General features: G+C 40.3%; 1 protein-coding gene and 1 pseudogene across 1 annotated transcript in view; both read left to right on the top strand.

Moving 5' to 3' along the window:
• LOC109447760 (uncharacterized) overlaps positions 1-10735 on the top strand; it is a 34928-nt pseudogene extending 24193 nt beyond the window's left edge.
• Positions 10736-11197: 462 nt separating this feature from the next.
• The window catches only part of RASSF3 (Ras association domain family member 3), a 68663-nt gene continuing 62171 nt past the window's right edge, over positions 11198-17689 (top strand). The window contains exon 1 of the mRNA XM_019732455.2: positions 11198-11534. Within this exon, the coding sequence (XP_019588014.1) occupies positions 11424-11534 (111 nt within the window). The 5' untranslated portion in view covers positions 11198-11423. The remainder of the gene's footprint in view (positions 11535-17689) is intronic.

Below are 17689 nucleotides of genomic sequence, written 5' to 3'. Positions count from 1 at the left end.
GGTTTTATTTTGAAACTTTTTGTGTGTTTAAGGGCTATTTCCATTTGTGTGTGTGTGTGTGTGTGTGTGTGTGTGTGTGTGTGTGAACTATATGATCTTTTTCTCATTTTTCTTTTGGGTTATGCCCTTCTTGAGGCTTCGGAGCGCTTAATGGGTTATGGATATTTGTTGTTTGCGACAAAATTTTCAAATACCTATTTCTGGTTTGTTAATTACCTTCCCCTCATTTTAAAAAGCAAGGACTATTTATGTACAGTAGAATTCGTCCTTTTTAGAGCACAGTTCAAGGAGTTTTGACAATTGCATACAATTGTGTCAACTACCATGTCCATAGTTAAGATTTAGAAGTTTCTGCTATTTGCTTTTGACTCTACCTATTGTGTTCTATTTTGCCATGATTTTGTACTTACTGTTTTAGCTACTATACTGATGATTTAATGTAAACAGATTCTTTCAACAAATACGATTGTCTTCTGTGTTTTAAACAAATATCATACAGCCAGAATGGACATTCTACCCAGGGAGGTGAAGACACATATAACTAATAAAATACATCTCGTTTTTGTTAAAAGAATTTCTAAATTTAGAAGTTCGAAGTTTAGAAGTTCCTATAGCAAAGGTGAATAGAACTACTCTTTTTCATTTGATGGGTTGTGGAGAAAGCAGTAAGCTGACGAAGCAAAAAGGAATGTGGCAGCCTCTGAAAGACTTTTGATAGTTTGGCTGTTTTCAATGTTTTGCCACCCGAAAATATGCCACTTTGGCAAAAGGATTATTTTAAGGTGAGGGTGACTGGGGAATAGCTGACTCATGAAACGCTCTAAAACCAGAGTTTATAAGTTTCCCTTTTGTAAAGGAAGTTTGCTTTTATAAAGGAAATTTTCATTTGTAAAGGTGTCCTCTTCCCCTATAGGAGAAAGAGGAGAATGACTCTGGATACAGTAGTTTAACAAACCTTACAACCCTTATTTACCATACGTTTCCTAGTCACCTTCCCACAATCTACCCCCCACCACTGAAGGCCTAAATTCCCTACTCCCCACTTTGATAAAACCGTCTATTTGCTTCTTAGAGCTTTCACTCCTTTTCTATGAAACACCCATATGCTTATGGATTAAAACCTTTTCTCCTGTTAATCTCTTTTGCCAGATTAGTTTATAGAGGCTCCAGACACTGGACCTAAGAAGACAGAGGGAAAAGTTTCTTCCTCCCTGACATTACTCAGATCATTTGAATTTTTTGAGTTTAGTAGGAGATTGAATTGTGCCTGATTGTTTTTGACAACAGCAGTCAGTGCTAATAAAGGTCAAGGATTTGGTGTTATGTTTCCCAATGTCCCCCCAGCATTCATCCTGGGCACTGTGAGTCCCTCACAAAACCACAGGAAGTTTCATAAGAGATGGTCAAGCATGTTTGTCTGCTTCTCTCAGTTGTGTTACAACACAGCCTCCCACCCCCCAAAGCTCTTTTTTTTTTTGGTCATACCCTGCCTGGTAGTTACCAAATTTCTGGCAGATAAAGTCTTAGCCCCTCAGCTGATATATTTAAAAAAACAAACAAACAACAAAAAAAAAACAACAGAAGACTTTTTTTTTAATTGGAGGATATTGGGGAACAGTGTGTTTCTCCAGGGCCCATCAGCTCCAAGTCGTTGTCCTTCAATCTAGTTGTGGAAGGCGCAGCTCAGCTCCAAGTCCAGTCGCCGTTTTCAATCTTAGTTGCAGAGGGCGCAGCCCACCATCCTATGTGGGAATTGAACTGGCAACCTTGTTGTTGAGAGCTCCAGCTCTAACCAACTGAGCCATCCGGCCGCCCTCAGCTTATGTTTTAACACCTTGGCCCTCACTTCCTTGGTCAACCTTTCTTCTCGACGTCAAGTGTTTGATTCAGCACACACGTAGGCTGGGCTTAAGGTTTTGCTGGTGAACTCTCCTTTCCTCCCTGAACTCCTATTGTCTTCCTCTCTGCCCATCTCTCTGCTTTACAACTCACCACATTGCTTCACATTTTCTGGTCTTTGGTTTAAATTTTGACACATTCTTCATAGATTTGTTAATTGCCTGGTCACAGTCTGTCATTATTACGTAATTGTTCCATGGGGTATGTTTTCTCACCAACTATATTAAAAGCTTTTGGAGGGCAAGGAACCTATCTAACACTTCTTTTATACCTTCCCCAGGTTCCAGGTGCTATGCAAATAGTGAGGTCTCAATGAGTACTTAATGCAACTACAGACCGGGAGTTGTAAAGCACCAAAGGAGAGCAAGGGAGCTTTTAACTCTTTGCTAGAAATCTTTTCATCAGCAATTCTTCTCTTCTTTGATATGGACAGTTTATGCTGCCCAGTTTAAGCTGCCCCTACGACTTCTTCCATAGAAATTCTGAAGCCACCAATAGGTTTCTATTTGTATTTATCAAGAAACATCTGAATCTCCCTGGAATGCCTTTCCTGAACAAGAAAGCATTTCTGTTTACCTAAAGCTGTCAGGTTTCAAGGTAATATACTTTGGGCTCTGGGTACAGGTATTATTTATTGATAAACAGTCATCAGATCTCTGTCTTGTGTTTGTGGTAAATGTTCCATATTTAGCACTCTCTCTTTCTCCATTCCTCCCTTCCCCTCTCAAGCCCTGAGATTATTTAAATCTCATGCAAAAATTGTAGAAAAATGTCCTTTTATTCTTCATAGGTTACAAAATGAACATGTCTAAAGTGGGGGGCACCACGTGATAAGGGGGCCCAGTAGTGGACGGTGATGCCTCACTTTGAAGACAGCATTAATCTCCCAGTTACAGCTCTGCTTTTGGGGCTCCTGCAAGAGATAATGCTGATGTGAATGGGCCATAAAAATGGTAGCCAGTTCATGGCAAAATGAGTGCAGGTTCTCCCTCTGCCTATTAAAAATAAGGCATCAGCAGCTAAAAGCCCTTAGCGGAATAGTGTGTGTGAATGTGTGTGTGTGTGTGTGTGTGTGTGTGTGTGTGTGTAGGGATTATACAAGGACTGATCAAAATATTGGGAAGTTCAATGTCCTTGTCAATTGAATAAAAACAATCTCTCATTTAAAACCTTAAAATAGGAAATATCTCCCACACAAATACACTCTATTATAATGCATTTCAAATCAATTCACTGCATATCATTTCTGACGGACAGAAACCTGGTTTTTTCTCTGAGGCAGTCTGACTCTACTCTCAGCCGATGGGTTGAGCTCAAAAGGTAGCAGAGCACGGTGGTTAGGAGGGTGAATTTAGAAACTAAGTGGGCTTCATCATGGGGTAGCTGTAATGGTTACTCCGTGTTTATTTCATTGGGAAAATGAGGGCTGTTGTGAGGGTTAAATGAGTTAATACAGACCAAGAACTTAGAATAGTTCCTGGCACGTAGAAAGAGCTCAGTAAATGTTCAATGAATTTATTTATTTTTTTCCTTATCTGAGAGATCCTCTTTAGGAATAATATCTTGGAAATTAAAAAACAAAACACCCGTTGCTTCAGCTTTTTTTCCTACAGGATTTCTTTCATTGGACATGAATAAACTAGTACTTTAATGAAGGCAAACAAAGTGTGTTTACTCAACAAAATTTCCAACTATTTGAGGAACAACCCACCTAATTAAGCTTTAGTTTCAAATGCCCTTTGGAAGTAAGTCCTGTGTCTTTGCCAGAATGACTCAATGTTTTGTTTGGGTTTTATGAAAGAAGCTAGAGTTCTCTACTGTTTTTCTTCACTATGTATACATCCATCTTTTTATCTTGGCTTAGAATACAAATTTTTAACTCTAGTTAATAGTCAGGGGAAATTACCAGTGAACATCTTAGAGCCTAGTGGTTTTGTGTGGTGTTGGATTTTTTAAATTTAGGAAGTTATGACTTAAATACAAGTTTTATGGTTATTATATTTGGTTTTTCAATCTAAAACTGATTTTTGATCATTGTCTGTTTAGAGTTCCATGAAAAACAAATTTTTAGACATAGAAGTGCTAAGTTTTTTCCCTCCTGTCGTCACAATCTACTTTTAATACCATTGCAACCCCCCATAGTGCCTAAAGGATCACATTAGATTTTTACCCATCTAGACCTTATTAAAACTATTCTAGTAGTTATTGCTATTGTAAAATACAACATTTAAAAAATTGTTAGTGAGAGAGTCTGTTTTACTATCACAACTTAAGTTTTCAAAGGTTTTAGGGTTGCGGCTTCCTATTCTTATTCCATAATCTATGAAGTTCATTGTGGTGTTAAGATCTAATTGTTAAAAAACAATTGCAGTTATTATGTGTCTTTTCGTTTCCTTTTAATTTTATAAAATTAAGGAACATTCTCGGCATACAAAAAATACAGAAATTACAATTTAAAAACTCTGCAATACCCAGATAAAATACACATTAACATTTTGCCATATTTGCTTTCGTCTTTTTAATAGCATGCTATTCTTCATCTTCCCTTCACTCTCCCACACTTGGGGTGTAGCCTTCCCATCTCTTTTATTTCTTTATCTTTTAAAGGAGATAAGTTATTACCGTGTGATGAGAGTTAACGCTAATGTCAAGGGCTTTGAGGATCTGAGATAGAAGGCAACATGATTAAGTATCATAATGATGAAGAACTTTTTCATCAGATTATGTGCTTTCTGTTGGCCAGTTCTTATCAGAGTAATGAGGACATGCAGAAGCTTTAGATGAAATCTACTTGGACACAGACACCAAACTATGGGGTTCGTGTAATTCCCACACCAGGTAGCATCCCCTGCTTGAACTATTTCGGCTCATTCCAATAGGTCCTAGATATGTTGGATCGACAAATCTAGTGATGGGAAAGGCCATTTGTTTTTCTCCTCCACCTTATCCTATACACCTGGGTAACCTCCAGGCTCATAAGTAGCATATGACTGAGGATGTGCCCAAACATGGAAATATTATCCTTATATGTAATCATATCATTTTATTTGATTTAATCCCTGTAAGCACCCTTCAAAGTAAGTACTATTATCCCCCATTTTCCAGATGTGAAACTGAGACTTAACTAGATTAGACAATTTGCTATGGGTCACACCATCTTTACCTGCATTTCAACACCGGCAGTCTGATTTCCAAGCCCATCTACCTAACCACCAAATACACTGCCTCTAGTGATTATATTGTTTATTTCTGTTGTTATCATGAACAAAATGACCAGAGTGATTAACAAAGTGACCAGAATCAATGCCACAGGCACTGTTTCTGTCAAAACAGAAAAGACAGATTGTACCAGTGTAGCTACATCCTCTAAGTACAGTCCCGAAGTGACCAACTTTTATCAGCTCTGAGTCAAAATTTTTCAGAGAAATTTTAGCACATCTTTTTTTCTTTTCTAAAGCCATTTTAAAGACCAACCCTTTGGGATAGGTTCTGTTTGTTTAAATGTGAGAGAATGCCCTTTCTAAATTATTTTCAGGGGAAATAATTCAGTTATTTTGAAAATCTTATTTCTGATTCTCTCTGTGTCTTTGTTGATTCTACCCAGTGTTGATGGAGAAGAAGAGACCATGGCAGAAATATGATGAGAGGGACTTTTTCAGCAGAAAAATGAATGAATGAATGAATGAATGGAATATATCAGTTAGGATGATATGGGCTGACTGAACTGGCTTAAACAATAAAGAAAATACGTCACATGACAAGGAGTCCTAGTTAGGGCTGCTCCAAAGTTGGTTAATTCAAGGACCCAGGCTGGTTCTTTGTTTGCATTATCATGCTTTGCCATCTTTAGCCTGTTAGTTTTGTCCATAAAATGGATACAGAATTCCCAGGTACCACATTCGGGCATGACAAGGTCCAGGGGAAAAGAAAAGTCTTTTTTTGTGAGTCTCTTCAAGGTGAGGAAATTTTTCCCAAAAGCCACCCAGCAGACTCTCCCTTAGGTCTCAGTCTCAGCGGCCAGGTCTGTGACACCTGTTCACGCCAAAAGCAATGCCTGGCAAAGGTCATGGGACCACTGCAACCCACTGAAAATCAGACCTTACTGCCAGGATTGGACCTCCTTCCCCAAGAGGGGGATTCCTGAACAATGTCCTTGTTTGGTTAACAAGGAAACGGGTGATAGATGTTGAGTATGCAACACAGTCTAATATTTGGGGCAATAAAAACCAATATTTGCTTGGTCCTAATCTATGCCAAGGGCTTTACATGGACTTTCTTGCTTAATCCTTGAACTAATGAGGGTAAAAAGGGGACATTGTTATTTGCATCTTACTCATGAGGAACCTGAGGCACAGAGAAGCTGATTAAATTGTTAAAGGCCACAAAGAAAATAAGTGACAGTGTTATCATTCAAACTCAGGTCTGCCTCACTTTCCAAAGCCATTTTTTCCCCATATGACATAGGTATTAAAGCAACAGTTGCTGTCAATGTGACCTTTTTTGAAAAGTAAATCTCCCTGATAAATTGTCTTATTTCCTAGCACATCTTAAGACTATTACCTATGATTATAGTCACACAAATGTAATAATAGTATGCATGCTGTTTTATGACCTGCTTTAAAAAATACTTGCCAATCTCATGAGTGAAAAATGTACCTTGTTTTCACTTGCTACAGTTTTCATAAGCCTTAATAGTCTATTCTCTACTGAGCAACCAAGGCGGTCCTTTAAAAATGTAAGTCAAATCATGTCATTCCCCTGCTCAAAATTTCCAGTGGTTTCTCATCTCAGAATAAAAACCAAAATCAAAGCCCCTATAATTGCTTTTGAGGCATTATAAGAACAGTAACCTCTCTGTCCCTGTTACCTTTCTGATAACTCCTACTACTTTCTTTTCCACTTATCTACTTCAGACACACTGGCTTCTTTGTTCTTATTTTAATGTAATAGCACCACTCCTGCCTCAGGGCCTTTGAGCTTGCTATTCTCTCTGCTTGAAATGCTTTCTCCAAGGATATCTGCGTGTTCAGCACCCTTACTTTCTACACGTCTTTGCTGAAAAGTCACCTTCTCAGTGAGAGCTTCAATAACCAATCTATATAAAACCTTTTTTATCTTTTTTTAACGTTTTTTATCTTTCTCCCATGATTTATGTGAGAGTATTACCTTCTAACATACTATATAATTAATTCTTTTATTCATTTTGCCTGTCTCCCTCCAACCCACACTAATATGTATGCTCTACTAGAACAAGGATTTTTGTCTATTTTGTCCAGTGATGTATCCTTTGTGCTAAGATCAGCGTCTGACAGATAGTATGTGCTCATTTTGTTGACTGCGTGAACGTTTTAATATATAAACGACTGATAAGTTATTTATATTTCTCCTTTTAAGAACTGATTGTCATACCCTTTGGTTACTTTTCTATCAGGTGTTCAAAGTTTTTATTGATTTGTAAGAACTTTTTACATTTTAAGGATATCGATTATATGGCAAATGTTTCCCCCTATCTTTTATCATTGTGTGTAGGTGTGTGTGTGTTAAAAATATTTAAACTGTTACAGTCAAATCTAGAAATATTTTCCTTTGTCATATTGTGTTTTATTAGGACAAATTAACAAAAGGAAATTTTTACTTCTAAATATATTTAGTCAAAGGGTGAACAGTACCAAATTTTTTTCTACATTTATTAGAGTTTCTACTACTTGTGGACACATATAGTACTTAAAGAATACGACTAATGATTTAAACTTTTGGATATATAATCGCATTTATACAATTATTTTTCTCCTTGGTGGTTTCTCTGGTGAGCAAGAAGGGTAAACTGTTACTACAGCTTCTCCTTCTACATTAATTTAAGGGAAATGATTTGATGTACAGGATACTTAAACTTACAAAACATTGGTGTTTATAATATTTGCATATATTTATTGAGTTTTAAATACATTCCCCATTTAAATAAAAGGTTACTAGGCTGTAAATCTAAATCATTAGGCTCTCATGTCATCGGAACATTTGTGATAATAGAGCCACTTCTAAATTCTATTCTGTATTTGACAATAAGTCCTTTCAAAGCTGAACTTGGTTGCATACATTTATTTATTCCACCCCCTTCCCTGAATTTTAAATGTTAAAAATGTTTAGTTGCTGAATGTGACATTTTGAATTTTTACAAACACTAATTTCATGAACCAAATTTTAAATTCATAATATTTTAAAATCAAGAATACTATCATAAAAATAATAGAAATATGATTATGATCCTTCTTTTAGGAAACAGAATGCCAATTCTTCCTTTCTTCAGTTTTTGCTTTTTGTTGTTTAAAGGCAGTGCTTCTCCTTCGTTATTCAATTATGCCTTTTTGTTATAACCAATTCTGATGGCGTGCTGACAGATATGAAAATTAATTCTGCCCTTTGGAACTTAAAAATAATACCATGAAAAACACTTTTTGTGGTATGGTGGATCATAAAGCACTTTAATGTATTTTTCTTTCTAATATTTTTCTTCAGAGTATTCAGAAACTGTTCGAAATAATTCTACATCTACAATAAAACAAGTTACTTAAATTCTTTAACCTATGCATGGCTCTTAAATTGGAGTCTTTAATAAGGATTATGTTAATTAAGGACAACCAAAAAGCAAAACTCTATCACGAAGTAAATTGTCTTATCCCCTTACATTAGGTTATGTGCATGGCACACATAGCAGTCAGCTTTGATGGGGCAATTATTCAGTAGCTGTGTGGCTAGTGTGGAGGAGGGAAAATAATTTTCCTCTACCCTTCTAATTCTACTGGCTGGACTAATAATCAAATTAACATGCGACAGATTAACAGGAGTGTATGACTAAATTTATTACATAGGTACATACGGAGGTTCCATGAGACTATGGGAACCCAGAACAGACTGGGCAGTTTATATATCATCTTGAGCTAAGGAGAAGGGGGAATTGTGGTTCGGGACTTCAAAGGGGAGGAAGGCACTTCACATGGAGATGGAAAAGCAAATGTTTGGTAAAATAGTGTTTGCTGGGCCATCTTTAACAATGGGACACAGAGATTTTGCTCAAAGGGGCCTTGAATACTTTTAGGCAGTTGGGGGGAAGGTTGAAAGTTTGTCCCGAGTCATTTTTTAAAATTACCAGCTTGAAATAGTATCTAAAAAGAGCTATTTTGGGGTGACAAACTTTGCTTCCCCTCACTAGGAAGAAGGCTTTAATTTTGCAGGATCTTTAAAATGGGCTGCAATTGCCATGCCTGCCTCCTGTTGTTGTGAATCACTTGTGGTTAAGACAAGTTTACAAACTGGATGTGTGAGTAAGCCTGAAGGAAGGGACAGCAGGCTTGCAAGCCTTCTTTCTGCTGGGGATAGGATGACTCCTGAGTCAATTCCCTCCTTCCCATCATCTCAGGTCCAGCTCTCCCTCCCACTAGTCCACAAAAGACCATGTGACCAGGGACGAAGCAGAGGACCTAGAAGGGTATCTGAAGAACTTCATGTAAGAATGGGCCCAGGCCTGCCACCTCCAGCTACCAATGAGCACCAAATAATGCTATCTACCTACCAGAGTTGTTTTGAGGATTAGAGATAATGCAAGAAACTTTAGGTTATAACGGGTGAAAATTCTGTTTCCTAATCCCTTTTCCCTTCCTAATGAAACCTCTCCTGAAGTCCGCTTACCATAGCAGTGCTGAAGCTTCAAAACATCTCCCTTCCATGGCGGACGCGGTTTGTGCTGGGAGTTGGTGATGCGGCACAAAAGCTCTTAACGAAGGACGGCTCGGGAGTGGACTGGTATCCAGAAACTGTGACTTGCAGGGTCCGCCGTGGAGCCAGAGCAGATGCAGGTAGGACAGACGCAGGTTGTAGAAAGTCCTCGTTCTGAGTACCGTCTCAGGCCTCACAGATAATGTCGAGAGAATAGTAGAAAATGAGATCAATGCAGAAAAGTTATCAAAACAGAAAGTGTATCTCCAGTCTGCCAGCTCGTGCCTACCTGAATCAGACAGTTGTGCCTATCTTATTACAGGGACTTGCTGTGCTTGCGAAGGAAAGACCACCAAATCCCATCGAATTCCTAGCATCATATCGTTTGAAAAACAAGACACAGTTTGACTTATTTGGAAGAACAGAAAAATTTGGTTTCTACGTGATTGGCAGCTTTAATTGCCGCGATTCCTCCCTCCCCTCCCCCCTTGGAAGTATAAAAACCTTCAGGACAATAACTTATTACTGGAGTTGCAGAAGAAAACAAATTTCCTTATTTTGATTTAATCACCATATTTATTGAATTAGTGCTTTCTGTGCAATTTTTTCCCTCATATTGTCTTTAACTTTGTTTTTAAAATGAACTTCAAAATAAACTTAAAACGTCAAAAAAAAACCCCAAAAAAACAAAAACACAACCTCCTTTCAGTCAGGATCTCCGCAAGGAAATTAGTGTGATTTAAATAAATTGAATAACAGCAAGGTATAAATGACTGGTACCCATAGGTGGCTTGGAGAAAAAATTTGCCTTATTTATTTTTTTTGGTAGGCGATAAAAAGAATTTCCTGAACCCTTCACCCCGTCACTGAAACCGTGCCTTGTCGGTTTAAAGCAGATTGTGGAAGAGGGCATTTAAAAAGCACGTTTAATAAGTACTCGAATTATAGATCTAGTTCACCCCTGCCCCCTCTTTGAACCAAGTGGCCTCTACGATCATAATGACCTTGGCTGTCCTTATCTGGGAATGAAGCCTCGCTAGAGAGAAGGGCGACAGCGAAAGACCGAAGCGCAACAGAATTAACAGGATGTTTTCATTTAAATAAACTCAACACAGTTGTTACCTCCCCAATCGTCTCCGCTAACGTTTAACCCTCCTAGAGGGCGAGCTGCCGGGGTTCTGTACGCGGCGATACCGCTGCAGGACGCCCGAGGATCTGGGGACCCCTTGGCCAGGCGTCCTCCACCCACCCGCTGGATCCCGGGAAGGGGCGAGCAGTGTGGTGACAACGGAGAAAGTTCCCTGCTGTACTTCGGCCCTCCCCCAAACCCGAGCTATCAGAGCAGGGGGCGGGTGGACTGATCACAGAAGAATTGGCAGTTTCCGGGAGGTTGGGGAAGCCACCCCCGGTGAACACAAGCCCCACCAGACGCAGTCATTGAACCCGGCTTTCCCGGTTCTACCAGCGCTGTAACGCAAGAGCAGCGCGCCAGGAGCGGAGGGTGGCCCGCCCCCACCTGCGGCCGCGCGGGGGCGTGTCCGAGCCCCACCAGGAGGGGCACGTGGGGCGGGGGCGGGGCCCGGGAGGCGGGGTCGCTAGCAGCTCCAAGGCCCCAGACGCGCCCGGAGCCCGACGGGGAGGCGGCGGGAGGGGTCGGGACCGCTGGATTGAGCGGCGGTCGCAGCTGCAGCAGGACGGCCCGCAGGCGGCTCGGGGCCGCGCGCCGGGAACCTCGCGGGGCTGGCGGGCGCGGCACCCCCTGCCTGGCCGCCTGCGCCCCGGGGAGGCGGCCCGCGCGTGACGGGACCAGCAGCATGAGCAGCGGCTACAGCAGCCTGGAGGAGGACTCGGAGGACTTCTTCTTCACCGCCAGGACCTCCTTCTTTAGGAGAGCGCCCCAGGGCAAGCCCCGCGCCGGCCAGCAAGTGAGTGGTGCGCGCGGCAGGACCCCCGACGCCACGTGTCTCGGGGGGGGGGAGAGGATGCTCGCCGGGAAGAAGTGGCTTCTGCCTTTGTGGATCCCAGGGTCGTGCCTTGAGCTTGTGCCTGTGGGCGTGCAGGAGTGCAGTGGGGGCGTCCCGGGCGAGGAGAAGGAAGGGCAGGGAGGCTGAGGGCTGGCTCCTGCCTTCCGCGCCAGATGGCCTCTGCGGCTCCGCCTCAGGCAGCCGACTGCGGGGGAGCTGTTCTGGGCGAGGAGGCGTCCCCGGGCCACTCCCGGCGTTTCCCCTGCGTCCCGGAACGCCCTTCATGCCCCCGCAGAGTCAACGGTTGGATGCTCGCACTGGCTGTCTCTTGGCCTCAGTGGCCTGTGGCCCCCTTAGCGGCTTGGTGGGCTGTGTAATAGCCAGGGGTGGCGGTGGTGACCCGGTCTCTCCTACCTTCCTGGTCCAGGCACCGTGTGTGTGTGTGTGTGTGTGTGTGTGTGTGTGTGTGTGTGGCGCCGAGAGAAACTTGGGGCCTGACAATAGTAGGCGCTCACTAAAGTCTTTGTTGCGGGAGTCCAAGTTGTGCGTTTCCTGTAAAGTCAAGTTTATAGGTGCCTCGAAGGTTTTGCAAACAAGTTCCGGTACTAGGTAAATACTAGCAGGCGAGAGCCGAGCCTTAGGCCGTTTTTTTCCTTTTTTGGAGGAAGCATGCCGTTGGAAGCGTGACTTTGGAAAAGATGGGAAGGGAAGTTGGGCCAGTTTCACCGACCATAACCGTGTTTTTCAGGGAGGCTTTCCCCAAACGGGGCACTTGGGCTGGCGGCCTCCTGATCCTGGAGCCACACCAGGAAGTCCTGCCAACCCAGCCAGGCTCACATCAGATTAGAGGAGGCTGTAATGGAACACATTGGTTGATCTTAAAAAAAAGAAAAAGAAAAAACCGAGGCGTGCACCAAACATTACTGTCAGACTTAGTGCTGGAGACTCGAAGCAAGGAAAATCGTTCATGGCCGGATGATGAGTTATGGGCGGGAAGGGGACAGAGTAATGTGCTAGGGTTTCCTTGCCAGACCTCTTAAGTTTCTTTAACCACTTTCTGAGGTCAAATTTCTTTTTATGATTCGGAAGTTCTAGTTTTTTAAATCTCTTAACTCCCAAACCAGAAGAAGGGGGAGGGGCTGGTAAAGGGCAAGAGTGAAGTCAGGTACCCTTAATCAGTAGCAGGCGATCCTGAGTGAAGTCGTTCCGCTCTTTATTGTTTCCAAGTTTTAAGACCACGCTGTTTACTAGTCACTTTGAATGATGTCCTTAGTCGTCTGGGGCTGCTATAACAAATACCATGGATTAGGTGACTTAAATATTTATCTCTCACAGTTCTGGAGAATGGCAGTGGGAGATCTGGGTGCCTTTATGATTGGGTTCTGGTAAGGACCCCTTCCTGGACTTCTTGGCCTGTAGACAGCTGACTTCTTGCAGTTCCCTCACCTGGAGTGAGGGCTGCCTCTCTTCTTCTAATGAGAACACTAATCCCATCATGGGGGCCCCCCTCATGACCTAATTACCTCCCAAAGTTCTCCTCTCCAAATACTATCACATTAGGGATTCACCATATGAATTTTGAGGAGTCACAAGCATTCAGTCCATAGCAAGTGAGCTCTTATTATTTTCAGTAGAGTGCATTCTAATGTCAGAGTTTGCTGCGAAGTTTGGACATCAGAGATACCCACCTTCTCCCATCCGTGGTGGAAGAATTGCATTTCCCTATGCTTTTTTCACTTTGCTTTTCTCTTTCTTTCTTGGCCCCTCCTTTTTTTCCCTTCTCTACTTTGTATTTTCTCCTTCCACTTATGTTTGCTCTCACCATTTGACACTTTACTAGAGCTTGTTAGAGATGGTTGTGCTGGTTTGAAGTCTATTCCAGAGGTGGCTAGAAATCTCCAGAAAACTTGTTGGTCCTTGGATTCTCTAGGTGTGAAATGCTCCATCAAAAGGGCCAAGTACCCAGGTTGGAATGGTAGGAGAATGCTTTAGTGCTTTAAAATGTAAAAACATCCTTTTTTTTTTCCTGGGTTTATACACATACAGTGTTGGTGTTATACTCATGAATTTATGTAATATTCATCTAGAGTATATATTATACTCACAATGTTACTTATTTAACATTTAGAATTCCTCTAGCATTAATATAGGTATGTGCTGAAAATCAGGATAGTAAGACATAGTTCTTTGCGTGAAGAGCTTAATAGGTGTCTTCTGAAGTTTTATTGCCTCTGTATTTCCTTTTCTAACATAACACATGCAGAGTGCTGAGTTATAGGATTTATTTGCCAGGTGGAGAGAATGTTCTAAACTCTGAATTTTAGTGGGTATTTTAGTTTGTTTAAAAGAATTGATTGAATCTATTAAATTCCTGATAAGATTTGTGAGTTAAGTAAAATTTATAAATACAAAGCAAGACACTCTTAATATAGAACATTTTCAATCTAAGGTTATATAAACCTTTTTCATTTTAGTATGCTGGTGATTATAAGAATAAGGTAAGCTCTCTGACACAAAGTGTAGTAGTGAAATTTAGCTTTAGAGCGGTGGAAAGAGAGGTGTTGCCATAAGGATCTATTATTGATAATAGTGATTTTTTTGTTGTTGTTGTTGCTGAACCACCTGGTGGAAAAGCCAGGAAAATGTAGTTTCTAGAACTCTTGAAAATACCCAGAGAAAGCTAGATGTTTATGGTAAATGCAGGATGGGGAGAAAGGGGGAAGGGGTGAGAAATGTCTTTTCTTCTCTTGCCAGGCAAAGGCACGCACGTAGCCCAACCTTTTCTATCTCCAACAATAACAAAAATTTTACACATATAAAGCAACTTGTTATCGTGTTGTTATTTTATGTCAGTACCCTTTTTCTTTAAGAAACGAAAAGGGTTAAAAACCTGTGTGGAGGTTACAAAGGGAATGAACACATGGCCTGTTTGTGGCAGTTTGCATGTCTTGTTCATTGCTATATCTGCAGGGCTCAGGTCAGTATTACCAGTCAGTCACACGGGTTAGTCGTTGAATACAGTATTAGTTGAATGAATGAATGGATGCTTTTCTTGTTTGATGCTAATTGGCTCTTTACAGGGTATTAAATGTATCCTATCTTATGATTCTCCCAAGAACCCTCTGGAGCATTAACCTAATGAAAGGTTAAGTGATGCGACTCAGGGGCCACACTTAGGGGAAAGGCTGGAACTCCAGTTTTCTGACACAAATTCCGCTTTCCTTTTTGTTACTTCTTGGCTATAAAATAATTTAAAAATTTGATTTTCCATTCACAAATGTGGACATCTATAATTTAGGAGCTTCTTAAAATGTTGGCCCTCCCCTTTTCTGCATATATATTCATTACGGTGTTCATAATTTCATATTTGTGGGTTCACTATATTGTTATTTCAAGCAGAACCAAGAATGTGGGCAGTTCTGTGACTCATAATTCTCCTTTACTGGTTTTCCAATAAAATCAAAATACCTATAAATACAGGACACACCATTTAGATTTCCAAGAGTAGAAATTAACTAAAATTATTAATCTTTTGGAGCACATCTTATCCCACACTAAAGTGATCACTTTTTTCTCTGAGCCTTAGGTAGTTAATAGGAATAAGGAAATGAGACACTTGTTTTTGCTTTAGAAGTAGAATAGTCAAGAGGTCTTGAAAAACCTGAAATTGTCTTCTGAACCACTCACACCTTTTGAAAACTTATACTGAAGAACTGTTCAATAAGGCAAGTCTGTGTGAGACTCCACATAATAGGCCTGAAGTTTGCCCTGTGAATTCTCTCCTTATTATAATTTAAATATTTTTATGACTCTTTGTTTGGTACTGTCTTATTGATAGAATCAACAGCAGTAATGAGTTACACTACTCTATTCATTGTTTTCATTAGAAGTTTTGGTGATAGAGCCCTGGGGGCAAAAGAATAACGGTTTACAACATCAAAAGCATTTTGGCTATACTAACATTTTACACTAACTTTTTAATCCCTATATTGTTATTATCATTTTTAAATTTCTGATTTTATTTTTTTGGGGTCCTCTCTCTTTTTTCCTTAGTGAGTCTGGCTAAAGGTTTATCAATTTTGTTTATCTTTTCGAAGAACCAGCTCTTGGTTTCATTGAGCTTTTGTATTGTTTTTGAGACTTGTTTATTTCCACTCTGATATTTATTATTTCCTTCCTTCTACTCATTGTGGGCTCTGTTTGTTCTTTTTCTAGTTCCTTTAGATGTAACGATAGATTGTTTGAGATTTTTCTTGTTTCTTGAGGTAGGCTTGTATTGCTATAAATTTCCCTCCTAGAGTTGCTTTGGCTGTGTCCCATAGATTTTGGGTCATTGTGTTTTCATTTTCATGTGTCTCAAGGTATCTTTTTATTTCTTCCTTAATCTCATTGTTAACCCATTCATTGTTAACCCATTCATATTATTTAGCCTCCGTGTGTTTGTGTGTTTTTCAGTTTTCTTCTTGTAATTGATTTCTAGTTTTCATACCACTGCGATTAGAGAAGATGCTTGATATGATTTCAGTCGTCTTAAATTTGATGAGACTTGTTTTGTGGCCTAACATGTGGTCTATCCTGGAAAAAGTTCCATGTGCACTTGAGAAGAATGTATATGCTGCTGCTTTGGGGTGAAATGTTCTAAAAATATCAGTTAAAGCCATCTGGTCTAATATGTCATGTATTTATTTATTTATTTATTTATTTATTTATTTAATTATCACTTTTTTTAAAGTGAAAGTTTATTGGGGTGACAATTGTTAGTAAAGTTATATAGATTTCAGGTGTATAATTCTGTAATACATCATTTATATCTCACATTATGTGTTCACCACCCAGAGTCAGTTCTCCTTTCATCACCATATATATTTGACCCCATTTATCCTCTTTTAGATAATGTGTCATTTAAGGCCACTGTTTCCTTGTTAATTTTCTGTCTGGATGATGTATCCATTGATTTCAATGGGGTGTTAAATTCCCCTATTACTGTATTACTGTTGCTCTCTCCCTTTATGTCCGTCAGTATTTGCTTTATATATTTAGGTCCTGCTACGTTGGGTGCGTAAATGTTTACAAGGTTTATATCCTCTTATTGGGTTGATCCCTTTATTATTATGAAATGTCTTTCTTTGTCTCTTGTTGCAGCCTTTGTTTTAAAGTCTATTTTGTCTGATATAAGTATTGCTATGCCAGCTTTTTTTGTTTGCATGAAATATCTTTCTCCATCCCTTTACTTTCAGTCTGTGCACGTCTTTCAGTCTGAAGTGGGGTAATCCCTATATTATTGAACGTAAACATTCCCCCAGTCCTTTTGCATGGTGCACGGTGATTTGCACATCTCGTCTCCGTGTCTGATATATTCTGCTCTTACACAGTATTAATCCATTGGAATTTTGTGTTTGTGTGAGCAGGACTCACAAAAACTCATTCCTTTAACTGAATTTCAAAAGAAAATTAGTCACCAGTGTCATATATCCTCATGTATGAACAATATACTCTTTACTCAATTTTTTCTTCTGGTTAACTTGGAAGATTTGGAATTATTTGGAAAGCAGTGACAGAAAGCATTTATGAAAAGAAAAGCTAAAAATACCCAGTAATGTGGTTATTCTTTTTAGACTTCCTTTGGCAGTCAGTGCATGTCATAACTGTAAACATTCATTTTCTGGAAGAAAAAAATGAGGCTGACCAAATGCTTTGTACTGTGACGGGATCATCAACTCTTAGCCTTGAGCACCAGCTCGTGCTTACCCCCAACTTCCCACATAAGTGGCTGTCATTTGATAAAGTCCCCAGTTTGAGGCTTGCTTTTCACTTCGAATTTGTCCCAGGGCCATTAGCTGGCCAGCCCCTCTTCGGAAGGGATGGTGAAGAGACCTTAAAGGATATATGGTAGATGCATGCAGAGGAGCTGCCCTTATATGACATGTCTTAGCTAACTTAGCCTGCTGTGTCCTTGTCTCATTGAAGAGCTAATATACATTGCCTAGTACTAGGTTTTATTCTGGCTAAACCAACATTGCCTGTATTAACAAGGGCCAGCTCTGTGATGCAACAACGTTTAAATAACAGCATGTAACTAGGTCTCTAGTCAGCCTTCTCTTGGTTCCTTTCAGGAT

This window comes from Rhinolophus sinicus, linkage group LG02 (genome assembly GCF_036562045.2).
Source record: "Rhinolophus sinicus isolate RSC01 linkage group LG02, ASM3656204v1, whole genome shotgun sequence".
Classification (NCBI taxonomy): Eukaryota; Metazoa; Chordata; class Mammalia; order Chiroptera; family Rhinolophidae; genus Rhinolophus; species Rhinolophus sinicus.
This window is presented reverse-complemented; position numbering and strand designations above follow the sequence as displayed.